Source organism: Vespa mandarinia, chromosome 1, assembly GCF_050613455.1.
Source record: "Vespa mandarinia isolate Hongniang chromosome 1, ASM5061345v1, whole genome shotgun sequence".
NCBI classification, from domain to species: Eukaryota; Metazoa; Arthropoda; class Insecta; order Hymenoptera; family Vespidae; genus Vespa; species Vespa mandarinia.
This window is the reverse complement of record NC_140810.1, coordinates 18,759,068-18,775,092: the sequence shown is the minus strand read 5'-3', so window position 1 is coordinate 18,775,092 and position 16,025 is coordinate 18,759,068. Positions and strand designations below refer to the sequence as shown.

Genomic DNA, 16,025 nt, shown 5'->3' with positions numbered 1-16,025 from the left:
TTATTTTATATATATATATACACATATAATTTACGTTATTGTACAGTTTTATTAATTTTCATATACGAAATAATATGAAATTGTATATATTATATATATATATATATAAGAATTTATTAATATTATTATTAAATATACATAATGTATTACATGAGAAAGATAAGCGAGATAATACTTGAGAGTAGTTAAGTATAGTAATGAAAGAAAATCGTCCAATAAGCATTTAGTATTTGGGCGTATTATCATGGTGGCAGCACCGTCGCTATGATCGTCCGCAACGAGGCTCAGTTTAGTTTGAACGAACGATAAAGAAATATCGTCTTAATTAATCACGCGTTTCTTACGTAAATAATAACTATATTTATTTATTTTATATATTATATATTATTACTATAGTAACAATATAAGATAAAGAAAATTATTACAGTACTTTTACAGGAGAAATCACGAAAAAATATAATCTAGTAAGAGGAAAAGAGTTTTACTTCATAGACAGTTTAAAAACAAACTAATATTTTGACTTTTATAAAAATACTATATAATATTTAAGTTTATATTCACTAATTATTATTTTCGATCAAATAATCGATAAACTTGATTTTAATCACAAATTCATATATTTAATATTTCCCCATAGAATTTTATTATATCCAATCTATTTATTTGTGGAAGTATTACTAGAAAATGTAAAGGGTTAGTAATTTAATGTTTAATCTCTTTTTAATTTTTAAACGAATATACTACTATTTCAATATAAATTTATTGTATTTCGCGTATATTAGACTTTAGAAATTATTAAAAAATTATCGAAAATATTAATTTATAAATGTTCACATTTAAGAAGAGAGAGTTCTATGCTCATGCGTCGAAGTGCAAACTAAAAGCTAACTCGATGATTACCAAAGATAAGAAAAAGTACGTTTATGTTTAGATTATACAAAGCCTTGAGATACAAATTTTTAAGTATTGAAATTTTTAATTAATATTATTTTAAGTTTCTCGCGCGTTACGATTTTTGCAATGTTTAAACGAATGTACTATTGATGAAATATTAATTTATTGTACTGCGTGTACATTAAAGATTATTTGAATAATTATAGAATTATCGTAAATATTTATAAATTTTCTTGTTACACAATAAGTTGTAATTATTTTTAGGATGCTACATGATTTCAAATATTCTCTTTTATATTTAAATAATTATATATAAAAATAAAAAATGATTTGTAATATAAAGGATACTTTACGTTTATTATAATTACACTTCTGGTATGTTTTAAGACCTAAAAATAATTAAATAATATTTTTATGAGTTCGTAAATATTCGTGAAATTTGTAATTATTATTGACAATAACTTTTATCATTGCTAAAGAACTATTTAAATACGACATCTAGACGTAGACAGTAGATAGATGTCGATAGAAGCTCTTGTATTTAAAGTAAATCTGTTTTTACTTATATTTTTCATTTAATAATATTCAGATTATTAAATAAGTTATTGTTGGTAAATTTAAGAAAAGCTTTCATTGAAATACGAAAATTATTTTATTTTGTAATTGAAAACTTATGTTAGTGTATTTATTCGTGTTAAAAATTTCTATGCATTTGGTTTAGGTTAAGTTATATTTAAAAGTAATTGTTTATTATTATTGAGAAGATCTTATAAACTGTAATGAAATTTATATGTGTAAATTGTTTTAAATTTATATATATATTAATTTTATAATTTTAATAATATAGTAAAATTGTTACAAATATCTAATAGTTTATATTATATAATAAATTTGATTAATTTAATTAGATATGAAATCTAATGATAATTTTTTAATGAATTGTGAAAAATAATTAATTGCTTTAATTATAGTTTGATAGTCTATTACTTGTGAAAACAAAAATGGCTAGTACGTCCAGTGATCAAACTATTATTGCGCAAAAGACTTGGGAGATGTCAAATAATGTTGAAACAATTAACGCAGTTGATGAAATCTACAGATATGATAGACAAGAACAACAAGATATTTTAGCGGCTAAGCCATGGGAGAAAGAGTATGTCTAATATAGATATTTTTAGTATTATTATCTTTAGAAGACTGTAATAAATAGGAATCATATTTAATGTTACTAATCTATTGAATTTTCTCAATATAGTCCTCATTTTTTCAAAGATATAAAAATCTCAGCATTGGCATTGTTAAAAATGGTAATGCATGCACGTTCTGGTGGAACATTAGAAGTAATGGGCCTTCTGCTTGGAAAGGTAGCAGCAAATACAATGATAGTTATGGATTCTTTTGCATTACCTGTTGAAGGGACAGAAACAAGAGTTAATGCCCAAGCTCAGGCATATGAATACATGACTGCATATATAGAAGCTGCAAAACAAGTAAAATTGAGAGAACATTTTTTCGTTCATTTACATTAGGTACTAATATTTTGTCTAATATATTAAAATATTTTTCTAGGTTGGTAGACAAGAAAATGCTATTGGCTGGTATCATAGTCATCCAGGATATGGATGTTGGTTGTCAGGTATTGATGTTTCTACGCAAATGCTTAACCAAAATTTTCAAGAACCATTTGTTGCTATTGTAATTGATCCTGTACGAACTATTTCCGCGGGTAAAGTTTGCTTAGGAGCATTTAGGACTTATCCAAAGGTGTGTAGCAAAAATTATATGGAATCATGAATTCTAATGTATTTTATAATAATGCATTTATATCAATATATTTTTAATTTAGGGATATAAACCAGCTAATGAGGAACCATCAGAATATCAAACAATACCTTTAAATAAAATTGAAGACTTTGGTGTTCATTGTAAACAATATTATTCTTTAGAAGTATCATATTTTAAATCATTATTGGATAAACGATTGTTGGATTCTCTATGGAATAAATATTGGGTGAACACTCTTAGTTCTTCTAGTCTATTGACAAATGCAGATTATACTACAGGTCAAATATTTGATTTGTCTGATAAATTAGAACAATCGGAAGTTGCACTTGGACGAGGATTTGTTTTAGGTGGAACAGATCCACACGATCGTAGTACAGTTGAAAAACTTATCAAAGCAACACGTGATAGTTCTAAAACTACAATTGAAGTTATACATGGTTTAATGGCACAAATTATTAAAGACAAATTATTTAATCAAGTTGGGAAAAATATGACAGATTCTCATTGAACACTATTCAATTATATTAATTCATAATAAGTTAATTTTTAAGTAAGCCAAACAAATGTATTTGTAATAAAAGCAATGTGTGTTATAATTAATACTTGTTACATACACAACTTTTCTGTTTTCAAGTTTTAGTTTTTCATATCTTCTTATCACATAAAATGATATGTAACTTACAGAAAATATAGAGGAAGTGTAATTATTTCTTCAATAATCTTTCTAATTAGATAATTTTCAAAACAAACATACGAAACGTATACTTTAAAGACTTAGTGGAATAAAAATACATTTTATTTTCACACCTTGATTTGCTAGAAAGTATATATACAGCATCTTTATCATTACCCAATATCTTCACAATTGATTTATATATATATACATACACATATATATATATATACATATATATATATATATGTATATATATTTATATTTATATTTATATTTATATTTATATTTATATTTATATTCATATTTATATTTATTTATAATCATATTTATAAAACTAATATAGCATTGAGAACAAGTAGGCAGAGCACACCCCACTGAAGGGCTGATACTGTGTCACAGACTTTAGGACAAGGCCACTCAGAAACACACCCACCTGTTCTGCTTTCGCACTCCAAACATTCATATCGCACAACATATAAAGGGACGGAGCTAAAATGCGCGTACAATTATACTAATAACATATCTAACAATATTTCATAATGCTAATGAAAATCTGGCATGATCAAAAAAGCCTTCCACTAAAATCAACTAAGGATGTGCTAAATTTTTAACTATATGTATTAAGCCTATTAAACTTACAAAACTATACTGTAACATGCTAACATTAAATTTAATTTAATAAAATTAAGTACATTATTTTTCTGTTAGTTTACATGTATAAAAGACTGAAAAATAATCTTTTTAATGTACGAAATTATTTTTGTCTGCCACACTGCCATTACCTAAGTAGGTATCATACATTTTTATAGACCTTGCACTTTTTATTTTATAGCAAGCATATTTTATACAGATAAAAAAATAAAAATTAGACCCCCTCTAAAATTACTTGAATAGATTAATTTTCTTCATACATTCTTTGAAGACATTGATAAATACCCAGTTTTTTTTTTAAATTACAAAGTGCTAAACTTTACAATTTGAATAAATTAGATAAGGAATGTAATGTGTTTTGTGCAAATGTATAAACAAATTTTTATCATTTTTTAGTTGTTATCTCATATTGTGAATTGTTGACAGATGAATTCTTAAATTATATTATAATTTTAAAAGGCAGACCCAAAATGAATTATTTAAAAATTTCAATAGTGCAAACTAATTTGTCTATCATACGAGAGCATGATTAATTCCGGTTAAACTACATTTTTACACGTGTTAAATAATTACATATTTGCAACATATAAAACTTCTTATATACTGTCATCAATTCCTCATATTCCATTGATTTTAATCACTTTGTAAGTGTTAAATATAGTTTTTACAATTATAAATCAAATTTTGTATATAACTTTATTTTAATTGTTAAAAACAACGATTTTTTTTTCTTCTTTAGTTTCAATAAATTATGATTGTGTGATTTTAATAACTTATGTCCCCCATATAGAGCAATTAAATGTTTGCAATCAAACCAATGTTATATAACAACCAGAATTCAGCCCTCCAATGTTACTATATATTCTAAATACACTCGAATTTGTATAAACACTGCATCCCTGACATTATTAGCAAATGAGGGATATTGTAACGCATATATTCAACCACGTGTGTATAATCGCAACAAAAATTTTTTTAAATAAAACATCAAAAAAGTGAATACTATAATATAATCCTAATAATTGTATTATATTCATATTTTGTAAGAATTCCATTTTGTATTTCATCTGTATAAGAATCTCATCACTTCTATATGACTGCACCTATCTATTATTTACAAGGCAATCGAGTTTTTTCATTTGTTACAAATATAGTAGAAAAGATCAATTATTACAGCAAGGGTTAATTGTTCATTATAGTAACAGGACAACAACACTTTTAAGAGAATCATAATTCATTCATACTATTAAGAGATAGATCGGAGAGATTCTATTATTTTTACCAAATACTTTAAGATATGCAAACTAAATGAAGAGACATAATAATATCATAAATTTAACAAATTAACAGAGTAGTGTTGTATCCAATATTATTTTCCTACCTTATTATGTCCTGGTAGAGAAAATATTTACAATGATATATTTTTTTTTTTTTTTTTTTTATAGACATGCACCATAATACGAATGATATTTTACATTATTTTTCATATTTTCCGCTTTATTCATTTATTACCGATTACGCTCGACGTTCCTCTGTAAACTGTCGAAATTAATATTGTATCACCTGCTCAAGCAAGCATCATTTTAATGTCTTTTTTATATTTTTTTTTTTGTGTTTTTTTTTTTTTTTAGGTTGATTATCTACAAGTGTATGATGCATGCATATCAATGATATAACCAAAAAAATATTCAATAACTATCTCGACTTATAACAGCTCTTCTACCAATGATATACTTTAAAATACTTAAGAAGAGAAAACTTAAGAATATTACATACAATTTCGAACAATATCTAATAATGTGTAATATACATAAGTAATCTGTACATAAGTGAAATAATTATGATATTGCTTAGTATTGAACACAGGGTTGTGCCTGTGAGCAGGTGGGATGTCCTTTTCCAATAAGAAAAATTAATATCGATATGCACATGCCATAAAATAAACTCTATTCGCACTACACGTGCTTGATGTTCATTAATCATTCAATGGATAAAAAGAAATGTTTGGTACATTTTTGTCAACGCATATGTTCACTTTACCTCAAAAATAAAGAGGTTGTGTATGGTCTATATCAGACTTAATTAATTATTAGGCAGGCATATGTACAATTGTTTTTTGTATTGTAAGATGTCACTGTGATACCAATGAGGGAAAATTATTTACTTCTGTTTGTTCTAAAATTGGCCCTGCTGATCCAGTATAAGAAATTCGTAGTCTCATTCTTAATGGTACCTAGTTACACAGAATAAGTTTCAACAAATTATTATCAAATATATAGTTATATATAACTAATAGATATAATTATACAAGAAAAAACGCATTCTTTTTATATACAAAAAAGCTATTTCTACATATATATATTTATATTTACGATAATACCTAAGTAACTTGAATATTTCTAAAAATTGACATTAATAAATATAAAAAAGAACAACTTACGTTATTGATATTTGTAACTCTTATTACTTGAGTAACTTCGCCTGATGGAGGAATAACTGTACTTGATGGTGGCAGCATCTGTAGTTGGAATGTCTAAAAAATGTAAAATATTTTTTCATTATTTATTTTATTACATACGAAAGTAATATATAAACGATAATATATATAAAGTTTAATTTTTACCCTAGGAACTGCGGCTTGAAATAAAAATTCACTTAATGCACTATTCGTAGAATTATGTGCTGTCATATTTATAATTAATAAGTCTGTAATATCTGGCGGTCTTTCCATTTTAAAAGTTATTTTAAGTCCAGATTTATCCAAAACAATCATACTTGGAGTTTCTATAATTATATATAAATTCAATTTAGATATTCATTTACATTAATCATGAATGATAATATTTCTTTGTACGAATACAAACCAATTTGCGCTGAAGAATTAAGTAGGCCATCCACCAAAAAGTTTGTCGTATTCGTAGGATTAAATATCTGTGTTGTTAATTGTGATTGTTGGGGTAATACTAAAGGTGGTGCCCCTGTATTCATATCCAAACTACCAAGTAAATCTAAAAGATCGTTGTTATTTATACTTGTTGCAGGAGGAGGTGGATTTTTAGTTGTAACTATTGGCATTGTCATCCCAACGTCGGTACTTCCGAGCAAATCCAAAAGTGCACTCTGTAAAAGATAAATTATATTTTTATCAATAATTTATTAACACCTTCTATATGATATCCATTTGATACATACTGAATCAGATGGGGTAACAGATGTTTCCAATACTACTGATTTTTCATCTTCTTGCTCTGGCTCGCCATTCACCATACCAATAATACCATTTGCTTGTGGCCTTGCTGTCTCCATTGGAGGCATTCTCTCAAGCAATGCAGGTCGTAAATGATCATATTTTCTAAACAACTGTGAAAATTCAATGCCTCTTTGTTGCAGCTCAATATGTAAATTACTACCAAACGTATCTATAATCTGCCGAATTTTTCTGTAAAATAAAAAAATATATAATATATCGATTTATATCAGTAATCTTGCCGGTTTATCTAAATTATATGAATATGAAAATATTATCATGTAAAAATGTAAAGAAAATTTTACAAAGATAATACTTACTCATTTCCTTTTTGAAATCTTGTACTTAATTTTGTAAGGGATAACAAAGTATATTGTTTTGTAACAACTGTGTTTTGTGGACTCCATAATAATCTTTGATAAACATCAATAATTTCATCTTCTGTTAACTATAATATATAAAAATCGATCAGTGTGAAACAGTTTTAAATGTATCTATTACCAATTTAAAAATATGGTTATCTAGCTAACGTTTATTGGTGCATCTGCATCCTCCAATGGTGGACCATAAAGTAAAAGATCACCATATTCTCCAATACACCACGTTGCTACTTGAGCCAAAGGTTGTTTATCTGATGTATCCTTTTCTAATGCACGCCATAATGCACTAACAGCATAACCTTGTTGTGATTGCGTCTCTGAGATTAATTGAATTGTACAAGCTACTACATCATCTCGTACATAATTGCCAGCCTATGATACATAAAAAAAAAATTTAATAACTATTCCGTTACATTATTTTCTACATAATCAGAGTTGAAATTTCTATTAATAAATTTATAATTATTACAGTGTACGCACAGCAACAAGGACTTTAAATAATGTTTCCAAATGCCAACGTTTATTAGGTGCAAATCTTTCCGCAGACATTACTATATTGCTACTACATTGGGCTTTGAATTCAGGATCTGCACGTTCTAGAAAGAGCAATAATTCTTTCATCATATTTCTAATATTACTTGAATTAACAAGCGCAAAACTCAGTTCCATTGCTCTCCTTCTTATTGATACATCTGGATCTTTTAAACATTCCTGTAATAAAAAAATAAAATACATGATAAAGTGCGAGATAATTCAAGAGATTTTATTATTATTATTATTATTATTATTATTATTATTATTATTATTATTATTATTGTTCTATTAATCATTTAATGATCTTACCAATATTGTTGAACGATGCCTCTGAACTGCACTTGTATCCACATAAACTGTTTTCAATAATGTATTTAATGCAACATAACGAATATTTTTATCATTGTTTAATAAAAATCGGCCTAGGATATTAACCGCTAATACTCTAAGTCCACTTTCAGATTTAATGTCCATTATTGAGAGAACAGTTTCATATAATATTGTATTGCCAACATTTTTACTGGTTTCTGTATTTGTAGCAACTTGTGCAAGAATATCATTCATTGCCTCGGATGCGTCCACATCGTTACGTCCCAAAATTCTAAGAAGACGTAAAATTTTCACTTGCAAAAATGGATCAGATACTCCGGATACATCATGCTCAGGAGAATATCCAGCTAGTATTAAATTTTTCAGAATTCTCACTAGATTTGGCACAATCTGAAATAATAGCATAGTTCTTTAAAAATCAAAACTTATCCTTGATGCAACAAAACAATAAAGCACATTAAAAAAAAAAGTGCAAGTAGAAGAATATAGTATAAGTACTTATATTTCAGTTGTTAATGCTTATAAAGAATAAAAGAGAACAATAATAAATATACTATATAGTACTATATATAACAACAAAAATAATTTAACAATAGTTTGTAACATGCTCTTATTGATACTTAAAAATACATGAATATATTAATCCTTATATTTAAATTTCAACCAGAAGATCGAGAAACAAATTCTTGATAAACTTCAGAATAACCCTGAGTTGTATTTTTGGTATAGCAATGGATTATATTTCCCAAATAATAATTGTTATTATTTAAATTTCTCAGGTTTTAAAATGCGCCACCTTAACCAGCTAAATATTATATATATATATATTTAGAAAGCAAGTAACAAGATACATGTGTACCTACAGCTTCATCCAGAAAATAATGAAAAATATATATTTGAAATAGTAAGAAAACATATTTAGATATATATTAAATATAGACTGATTTATAATCAATAGTATAATTGCAAGCAGCATAACAGAACCTTAAACCTCCTAATTAATAACTATAATCCCATGTAAAGTAAAAGAAAAGAATGAAGTCTGTGTATGAAGCATAACATGCAAGTATACATTAAACACTTATATGGCTTTTACCTCTCGATGGCCGCATTCCTGAAGAAAATAAAACGATATTTATATTATGATGATTATAATGTATAAAAGCAATTTGGAAAATTTAACTCATATATATACATATATAAAATAACATAATTATACAATTTTTTTTACGAATATAATGAAATTATTGATAAAAATTTTTGTAACTTTAATCTTTATTATTTGAAACATGAGACTGCATTCTTTTCCATTGTGAAAGTGTTTCCATTAAAAATTTTATGTGAATTTTACTCTAACAACGTTCATTAATATATAAAAAAAATGTTATATTTTCTAAAATGTATCTAATAGCTGACTTATTGTTATTTCTTTCTAATCATTTATACTACATCATATTTCTAGAATATCTAGGAATGTAATGTCTATATTTAGGAATATAAACATACCTTCTTGAAATGGTTCAATGTATCAATACTATTTTCACACATTTCAGTAATAAGAGTAACGCCAGTTATTAACACTCCATGATTTTTTTCTGTAATTAAACTTCGTGTAGCAGGTAAGAACATTTCCATTAATTCTGGTACCCGTCTAATAATTCTAAAAGCACATAATGCAGCTTTTTTTCTAATATATGCATTCGGTGATTTCATCAGTCTTTCAACTTCAGAAGCAAGGTCCCTTGCCATTTCTGGCGATGCAATAGCACCCAATGTACAAAGGGCCAAACCAATTACGAACTGTGTAGAACTATTTAAATCACTATATGAAAAAAATTAATACTCAGTAATAAGTATTATAATCTTGTATATAAATAGAATATGTCTTATTTTAATGTGAAAGTTCTCACGTTTTTAAACAATTTGTTATTAATAAATGAACATCTTGTCGTTCATCTAGTAGTAACATTGCTCCCAAATAGCCTATACGTTTATCTGTGAACCTGGGTGATGCAATAAGTTTCAAACATTCTAATTGTCCAAAATGTGCTGGATATCTAAAAATATAATTTATAACGTTATTAAAATAATCTTTTGTATGATAGGTAAATCTTGTCACACAAAAAACAAAACAAAAAAAAGAAAAACAGAAAAAATAAAGGAAAAGAAACAAATGTTTATTACTGACCCAAGCATGTGAATGTATAAAAGTTTTGCGATGTTACGACATCTCCAAACACTATCCTCTTCTCTAAATGTTGAACGAATATAAGCACATTCCTTGTTTACTACTGTCCTTTCTTCCGCTGCCGTTCGAGCTGCTCTTATTTGTCTGATTAGGTCTCTCAATCTTGTTGGTGCCGGCATTCTAACTGTTGAAACTTTTAAATTATAGATGTAACATCAGTGCATTGTGTTAGCAGCTCTATGATGAGTTAAAGTGCAATGATGATATGATAGTCATTCTCATGAAATACCACAATGAATAAGCATTGCATATAATAAGCATGTATGCAAAAAAGAACGTATACCCATAGGAAGAAGAAAAAAATATAAGGGGAACGTTTTATCTAAATTATAAAATTATAAATGTAAATATACACAAACATAATTAGGAAAATAATTTGGAATATCATATTTCTTCATCAGCAAAGCAATTACAGCTTATCAAAAAAAAATGTATGATTTAAAGCTTCCTCTTATAAGCAAAGTATAAAGTTAATATTTTAAATTGAATGCATATACTTAAGCATTGTAAATATAAATTTAATACTTACCTCTCTCTACTGCCTCATTGAAAGCTTGTTTTATGGAAGCCATGTTAAAGGCTGGGTTAAACCTGAAAGAATACACACGCAGCCTACTATATGCACACAAATGTTATTGTCCACCTTCTGTTTGTGCAATGACACTTGTACTCATTTATTTAATTTCAAGAACAAGCCCATCTCTTGCTGTCTTTTAAAAACAGCTTTTGATATTTAAAATGTACCAATTATGACAGTATATATTGCCAATTATATTAAATTTTAAAGAAGTAATTTAAAATTCTTAAAAATATAAATCATTTATCGAAGATTTAGAAATGGAACATTACCCATGTTCTGAGGCATTCATGGTTTCACAGGCTGGTTTTGAAATTTAATCGAAAGACGTCACTAGTAAAAATGAATTGGTGATGATTAGGGTACACGTACGTTGCTCTCCTCCTATTGGACACACGATAGTCATATTATGGAGCATGACAACCATAACTTGTTTTAAATTAAAAATAGAAATATTAATGAATAAAATCACAAGCACAGCCAAAACAAAACAAAAAACACTAATTCAAATTTATCAAAATTAAATGTAAAACATGGATGACATTAAAAACCATTAGTTTACACGTATGAAAACATCATATGTACTACTAAACTCTCGCAACCATAATCATATGATTCATTCGTTTAAAACCATAACAATAACAATTTTAAATTATATATAAGTAATAATACTTTCTTAAATAACTGTATGTATATAAAAGTTATTTAAAAAATAGCTTTATAAAATATATCAGTAAAGAATTAATATTTCTCTCCTATAATATCTTTCCATGTGATATTTTGATATGCACATACGGCACAAAAAATGATATTAGAACAAAAAAAAAAAAAAAAAAAAAAAAAAAAAAGAGGAAAAAGAAAAAGAAACAATCGATTACAAAATTTATAAGAGTTAAATCATTAAATATTTATAGCAATAAAATTTCTTCTGAAAAAAAAAAGAAAAAGAAAAAGAAAAAGAAAAGAAAAAAAAATCGAGCCTTACAACACTGTCATATCGCAAAACACAGACGGAAAAAGATAAGAAAAAATCGATTTGAAAATCCACTATTACATATAATTAAAATGACAAGTGTATCGTAAACATAAGATAACCGGTTTCACGGAGGCAAACGACACGAAAAACGATCTAAAGAGGAAACGCGTTACTTGGAATCGACTATCGGAGTCCTTGAACGTTATTCGATCGCAATTTCACGTGTCTATTGACCACGAAAGCGTGCTCGATGCAAAGGTTGGCAGCATATTGAAAAACGTGTACTTATAAACCGGTTACATAAAAAAAATAGTCCTCTCATTTATTAAGGTCTGCAGCGATGGCAAAGGGTTAAGTTGCATTCTTACTATCTCTCTCTCTCTCTCTCTCTCTCTCTCTCTCTCTCTCTCTTTCTCTTTATATCTATCCATCCATGCATCTCTCTCTCTCTCTCTCTTTCTCTCATTCTCTATTTCTCTCTCATTCTCTATTTCTTTCTCATTCTCTCTCTTTCTCTCTCTCTCATGCACACGCACACGTATACACTCTTTCTTGTCCTCCCCTTTCTGAAACTGTCAAAAACGGTACCCGATCGACGATGAACTCTGGAAATAAGTTCTCTCACAACCACGATCGAGCGTCGTACGAAAACGAAACGACACGGAGACGCGCGTCCTCGAGTTTGCTGTCGTGTCGGCCACTTTTCTACACGCAGCAAACTCCGTATATGACAAAACGGCGAGAGAAATGCCTCGCCTCCCAGGTAGGATATCACGAATCGGGCGCCCTCGTACACACTTCGCATACAGTGCGCCGCGCCTGATTTTCTTTCTCTCTCTCTCTCTCTTTCTCTCTCTCTCTCTCTCTCTCTCTCTTTCTCTCACTCACTCTCTCTATTTCTATCTATCTACCTCACACACACACACACACATATATGTATATATATTTTCTCTCTTATCGTAATCACCGTACACGGTTATTCACTTGGTAGTATCGTAAATTTTACACGAATTTTCCTTTTCGATAAACAATATTTAGTTTATAATCGAGGTCCGTAAATCGTCGTTCATAATCGTACGTCTCTACGGGCGAACAGCCTGTAGAGCACACGACGAAAGATCGCCCGCACTACGCGCGCTCTAGTCGTATGAGGAGAATCAAAATGGCGGAGTAGTTGTCATCTACGTTGATCTCTCCCCCCTATAATATATAATAGACTCTCTATATTTGTATTTTTTGATTGCGTGTCAAACACAACGTCATTTGATAATATTTTCGTTGATATTATTTTTACAAATGATGTCGTCTTTCACAAATGATAAACTTTATCTTAATTTCCCTTTTTATTTTCTTTTATTATTCCTCCTTCTTTTTAATAATTATTACTTTTAAAGCTTTATCGTTTTGAATCAAGTGTAACGACACAACTTTACTATCTGATATCATGATCAGAATACTACAGATCCCGCGTAAAATTTGCACATTTGAATGTATAGTTAACTCATACTTTTCCATGATAAGATAATCGCGTTTATTATTATCTTATTTATCATCTATCGAACGAAATTGCTGAACGATTTACAATTGATTATACGATGCGATTGTATAAGTGTCATTGCACAATCGTACATGGATACGTATATGTTTATTCTTTGTTAAGAATTTCTTGTATGAATGTATATATTAGTCAAAGATTAGAAAACAATATGTATACCATGATTGTTACTCGATTGAAAAATATCTAAATAATAATAATAATAATATGTTTTTTTTTTTTTTTCAATCGAAAAATAATAAAAATGTTACATCGATAATACATATGATTTTTAATAAGATTTTTTTTTTTGAGATTAGACATAATAAAATGTAATAGGATTTTTGAATATATTTTTTCAAGTTATTTTATTTGACTGTATATATTTAGAAAAAATTTAAAAAGTGATATAACGTGAATTTTAAGTATTAAATTTATACTGATTGACTGTACATTAATATAAATAGACGTACCTTCGATTGAATTCAGGAGGTAAAACGCTCCAGTCTTCGGTTTCATAATAAGGCCACATGATACTCAAAAAGAAAATTCAAAAAAAAAATTGTTTTCTAGTTGAAATGTGACACTAAAATATTAGCTATATATCATACAAAATACAGCTGCACAACCAGTTTTGTACACTTTTATCACCATTATAATACAATGTCGGACGAAGTGTTGGCATTATCTCTTATCTCCATTATTATCTCGATATCAGTACCAACCAGGTTAGTCGTTCGAGTATTTTTAAGGACCGACTATAAATTTTATTAAATCGAGTTATGAATGAAAAGGAATTAAAAAAATACTGTCAAATACAAAATTGATAATTTTTATTGCCAGAAATATTGTTATTATAGTTCAAAAATAAATTTAATAAAAAAATATCTGTATTTTTAAAAAAATGTTATTTTATTTATACAAACATAACATATACGAAAAAAGATTTGTAATATTGTCTGCGATATATAGTTAACAATTAAATAGGAATGTTGTGATTATGATAAACAACTATCATCTTGACTTCGAGGAGGGCGAATGTCGCTATTCCTTTTTACACAGTCTACAAGCCAATGGATGCCTTCATCTACGCCATCTCTTTATCACAAAATTCATAGATTATAATTTTATTATTTTTTTACATAATACTAGTCAATATTTATTTTTTATATTATAGACTGTAAAAAATAACGGCATAGTATAGAAAAGAAGACAAAAAAAAAGAAAGAAACGAATAGAAAGTAACTTAAACGTACCCATTAAGGGCTGATACAGGCATTACCATACAATCCCTTCGTCCAATTAAATGTGCATTTTGATTAAATATTGGTTTGACTTCTCTAACACCCATGCAATCTGGAACATCCTGCTTATTGGCTAAAACTAAGAGAGGTACTCCTCTCAAATGTTCAGACGATATTACTCTATCTATAATATCAAATAATATTGCAATCTTTTAAATCATATATTCTGATATGATAATTAAAAATATTATTACAATATAATAATGATATTTATAATATATTTCATACATCAGAAACTTACCAAAGGTTTCTTTAGAATCTGGTATCCTATCACGATCCGATGAATCAACAATATAAATTACTGCATGTGATTCGGCGTAATACTGCGTAATTAAACAATTTATTTAATGTTTATATAACTTAGAAAATAATATTAATAATTATATACTTTATCCCATAATGACTGAAGTTCTTCTTGTCCTCCAAGATCCCAAAAATTAAAACGAATTCCAGCGATATCAATTTTTCCAATATTCAATCCAACGGTTGTTGTTATTTTACTTGGATTCATACCTTTATAATTTTTTGTAAATTTAGTTTTAGCCGCTTCTAAATACGTCTAAAATAAAAAAATAAACAAAATAAAATAGATAATTCCATAAGAAAACGGAGTGACATATAACCTTAAAAAAAATCGTTCATTTTACACGCACAGTTTTTCCTGCATTATCAAGTCCAAGTATTAATATAAAATATTCATCTTTTTGTACTAAGTACTTATATAAACCGTGTAAAAGTGTGTACATTTCAAATTATTTAAATAAATTTGCGTTTAACCTATACGTCTCATGTTGTTTATATTTTATATCTATTAGTAACTTTTCGAACTCGACAATTGGATCGTTTCAAAGTAATAATGAAATTCCTAGTGACAAAAAAATAATTCTTG

General features: G+C 27.5%; 3 protein-coding genes across 23 annotated transcripts; 1 reads left to right on the top strand and 2 right to left on the bottom strand.

Moving 5' to 3' along the window:
- The first annotated feature begins 298 nt into the window (after nt 1–298).
- Nucleotides 299–3,339, top strand: CSN5 (COP9 signalosome subunit 5). 8 transcript variants are annotated; one of them, XM_035879358.2, is made up of 5 exons: nt 299–344; nt 1,866–2,047; nt 2,150–2,384; nt 2,464–2,658; nt 2,741–3,339. In XM_035879358.2, the coding sequence occupies exons 2-5, from the start codon at nt 1,896–1,898 to the stop codon at nt 3,185–3,187; spliced, it is 1,029 nt and encodes a 342-aa protein (XP_035735251.1). In that variant the 5' UTR covers nt 299–344; nt 1,866–1,895; the 3' UTR covers nt 3,188–3,339. The 8 variants fall into 8 exon arrangements, with proteins under 8 accessions (XP_035735251.1, XP_035735250.1, XP_085517223.1 ...); XM_035879357.2 differs by lacking the exon at nt 299–344 and adding an exon at nt 571–693; XM_085661097.1 differs by lacking the exon at nt 299–344 and adding an exon at nt 829–915.
- A 1,656-nt stretch (nt 3,340–4,995) lies between these two features.
- AP-1gamma (adaptor protein complex 1, gamma subunit) lies at nt 4,996–14,502 on the bottom strand. 13 transcript variants are annotated; one of them, XM_035879343.2, is made up of 15 exons: nt 14,306–14,446; nt 11,595–11,706; nt 11,275–11,336; nt 10,686–10,878; nt 10,408–10,554; nt 10,004–10,319; nt 8,477–8,887; nt 8,114–8,344; nt 7,784–8,005; nt 7,574–7,701; nt 7,199–7,445; nt 6,871–7,126; nt 6,630–6,790; nt 6,447–6,539; nt 4,996–6,239 (listed from the first exon to the last, which is right to left on the bottom strand). In XM_035879343.2, the coding sequence occupies exons 2-15, from the start codon at nt 11,612–11,614 to the stop codon at nt 6,138–6,140; spliced, it is 2,589 nt and encodes an 862-aa protein (XP_035735236.1). In that variant the 5' UTR covers nt 11,615–11,706; nt 14,306–14,446; the 3' UTR covers nt 4,996–6,137. The 13 variants fall into 13 exon arrangements, with proteins under 13 accessions (XP_035735236.1, XP_085517150.1, XP_035735234.1 ...); XM_085661024.1 differs by lacking the exon at nt 14,306–14,446 and adding an exon at nt 13,271–13,559 and having other exon boundaries at nt 10,686–10,869; XM_035879341.2 differs by lacking the exon at nt 14,306–14,446 and adding an exon at nt 13,266–13,558.
- A 261-nt stretch (nt 14,503–14,763) lies between these two features.
- Arfrp1 (ADP-ribosylation factor related protein 1) lies at nt 14,764–15,953 on the bottom strand. Of its 2 annotated transcripts, none has more exons than XM_035879359.2 (5): nt 15,790–15,953; nt 15,525–15,695; nt 15,378–15,459; nt 15,089–15,260; nt 14,764–14,930 (listed from the first exon to the last, which is right to left on the bottom strand). In XM_035879359.2, exons 1-5 carry the CDS (start codon nt 15,880–15,882, stop codon nt 14,831–14,833), a joined length of 618 nt encoding a protein of 205 aa, XP_035735252.1. In that variant the 5' UTR covers nt 15,883–15,953; the 3' UTR covers nt 14,764–14,830. The 2 variants fall into 2 exon arrangements, with proteins under 2 accessions (XP_035735252.1, XP_035735253.1); XM_035879360.2 differs by having other exon boundaries at nt 14,870–15,010.
- Nucleotides 15,954–16,025: the final 72 nt, after the last annotated feature.

Coding starts and splice junctions, on each gene's coding strand:
- CSN5 (XM_035879352.2), top strand. CDS start 1,414: ATGTCGATAGAAGCTCTTGTATTTAAA. Junction 2,048..2,149: donor GCTAAGCCATGGGAGAAAGA/GTATGTCTAATA, acceptor TTCTCAATATAG/TCCTCATTTTTTCAAAGATA. Junction 2,659..2,740: donor CATTTAGGACTTATCCAAAG/GTGTGTAGCAAA, acceptor TTTTTAATTTAG/GGATATAAACCAGCTAATGA.
- AP-1gamma (XM_035879336.2), bottom strand. CDS start 14,364: ATGTGGCCTTATTATGAAACCGAAGACTGGAGCGTTTTACCTCCTGAA. Junction 8,006..8,113: donor TATTTAAAGTCCTTGTTGCT/GTGCGTACACTG, acceptor TATGTATCATAG/GCTGGCAATTATGTACGAGA. Junction 6,791..6,870: donor TAATTCTTCAGCGCAAATTG/GTTTGTATTCGT, acceptor ATATAATTATAG/AAACTCCAAGTATGATTGTT.
- Arfrp1 (XM_035879359.2), bottom strand. CDS start 15,882: ATGTACACACTTTTACACGGTTTATATAAGTACTTAGTACAAAAAGAT. Junction 15,460..15,524: donor TTCAGTCATTATGGGATAAA/GTATATAATTAT, acceptor TTAATTACGCAG/TATTACGCCGAATCACATGC. Junction 14,931..15,088: donor CCTGTATCAGCCCTTAATGG/GTACGTTTAAGT, acceptor TTTGTGATAAAG/AGATGGCGTAGATGAAGGCA.